The sequence below is a fragment of the Trachymyrmex septentrionalis genome, unplaced genomic scaffold (genome assembly GCF_001594115.1).
Source record: "Trachymyrmex septentrionalis isolate Tsep2-gDNA-1 unplaced genomic scaffold, Tsep1.0 scaffold196, whole genome shotgun sequence".
NCBI lineage: Eukaryota > Metazoa > Arthropoda > Insecta > Hymenoptera > Formicidae > Trachymyrmex > Trachymyrmex septentrionalis.
Genome location: NW_017305135.1, coordinates 1,226,212 through 1,227,878, shown reverse-complemented (window position 1 = coordinate 1,227,878; position 1,667 = coordinate 1,226,212). Strand labels below are relative to the sequence as shown.

The 1,667-nt window shown below is 30.4% G+C and overlaps 1 protein-coding gene across 1 annotated transcript in view; it reads right to left on the bottom strand.

Annotated features, from left to right (window-relative positions):
* Positions 1–1,667, bottom strand: part of LOC108747258 — a 4,063-nt gene continuing 2,396 nt past the window's right edge. The window contains exon 3 of the mRNA XM_018484638.1: positions 1–1,546. Coding sequence (XP_018340140.1) covers positions 1,095–1,546 — 452 coding nt within the window. The 3' untranslated portion in view covers positions 1–1,094. The remainder of the gene's footprint in view (positions 1,547–1,667) is intronic.

Below are 1,667 nucleotides of genomic sequence, written 5' to 3'. Positions count from 1 at the left end.
TCGAAACGTATATTTTATTTGATGTTATTTGAAATATTATCTTTTAGCAACTGTACTCTAGCTATTACTCATATATCTTAGTATTATAAGTGAGCGTTATATATTTAGTTTTATTTACTGATTTAATTCCTTGGACTAGATCTGATCGGCCGATTACCAGTACTACAACCAGCCCTATAAGTTATCTACTATCCGATTTGGATACAGGTCCTTTCAAACTTTGTAACAAATTTTACAATAAACTGTAAAAGTGATCACAAAATACTTGATGTTTTGAATTGCACTCTTTAATTTATTATCTTAAATCAATTACCTTTCAAATTTTTAACACCTTTTACGTAATGATATATATAAGAATTTTCTTTTTTAAAAAAATTTTCGCACGATGGCTGAAAACACATATTTGCGTCTATTCTATGAATGTTATGACAGAGAATTGTCAAACTGCTGTCACATGTTCGGTGTCTTATATAAGGACTTTATATTATAAAAAGTATGCAAATCTGTTTAATAATTCATGCGTATTCATTTAAATTAAAAAAGTCCTATTTGGAACACGGTCGGATTTACGCCACTCTCCCCTAAACATTGTTAATTTACAAGTTGATAGCAAACTCAATGTTATATATATATTACAGTGTCAGCTATTATCGAACAATTGTTGCAAGATTAATATAACAAAAGGTAGATTTTTTATATTATATTAAAAATTGACAGTCTTTGTATCAAATATAATCAAGTATAATTTGTTAAGCCTTCTGATTCCGGTGCCGCGGTCATATTGAAATGTGACGTCATAAGCGAGAAATGACATGTCAAATTTTTTGCATATCATTTGTAAAGAGAATTTAGATAAAACAAAATAATGTGATAACTTTAAAATATTTGTAAAAATGGATCAGAGTTACCTTTATTTCTCTTTGATAATCAGTAAATAGTCGTCAGTAAAAGACATATAAAGTGAAAATAAATTGTATATTTTCACTTCACGTTTAAGACAATGTGGCCGCAACAACTAATCAAGAGTCTTAAATTTTGAATAACAGTTGCCTGAAATAGATGACAGGCAAATAGGTAAATTAAAGTCTCTTTTTTTATAATTCCTTCAGCGTTGATACCGTAAAAACTTCCACAAAGCATATACAATACTGCATCAGATCGGTATACGGAATACTGTATCGATAACAAAATTCTTCCACAAAGAAACGTTCAAAAGTATAGGAAGCGACTAAACTAATGACATTGTAATTGCCATTTTTTAAGCCGAGTATCATTATCGCCAAAATCTGCAACACGATAGTAATATTCGTCAAGAAACGCAGTTTCCTGATTTGACTTTCCTTCTGTTTTATCGCTAGTGGAAAAAATACTGGTATTGTACCAAGAAACAATAACAACGTACGAATTTTTTCATCAATCTGATATGCGCTTAATATACCAGATGTCAGCAATGCTAAAGGAACAATTTCAATGACACTGGAAAACCAATCGTAAAAACTTCGAAAGCATCTTGCTGTAGGTGTCGATGATGAAGTAAACGGTACTCCTGAAACATTAAAATAATAAATAAAGAATTACATAAGATAAATATATTACACATACACATTTAAGTTAAACAGAGAAAAAGAGAAAGGGGGGAGAGATGGGAGGGGAGGTGAGGAAGAGAG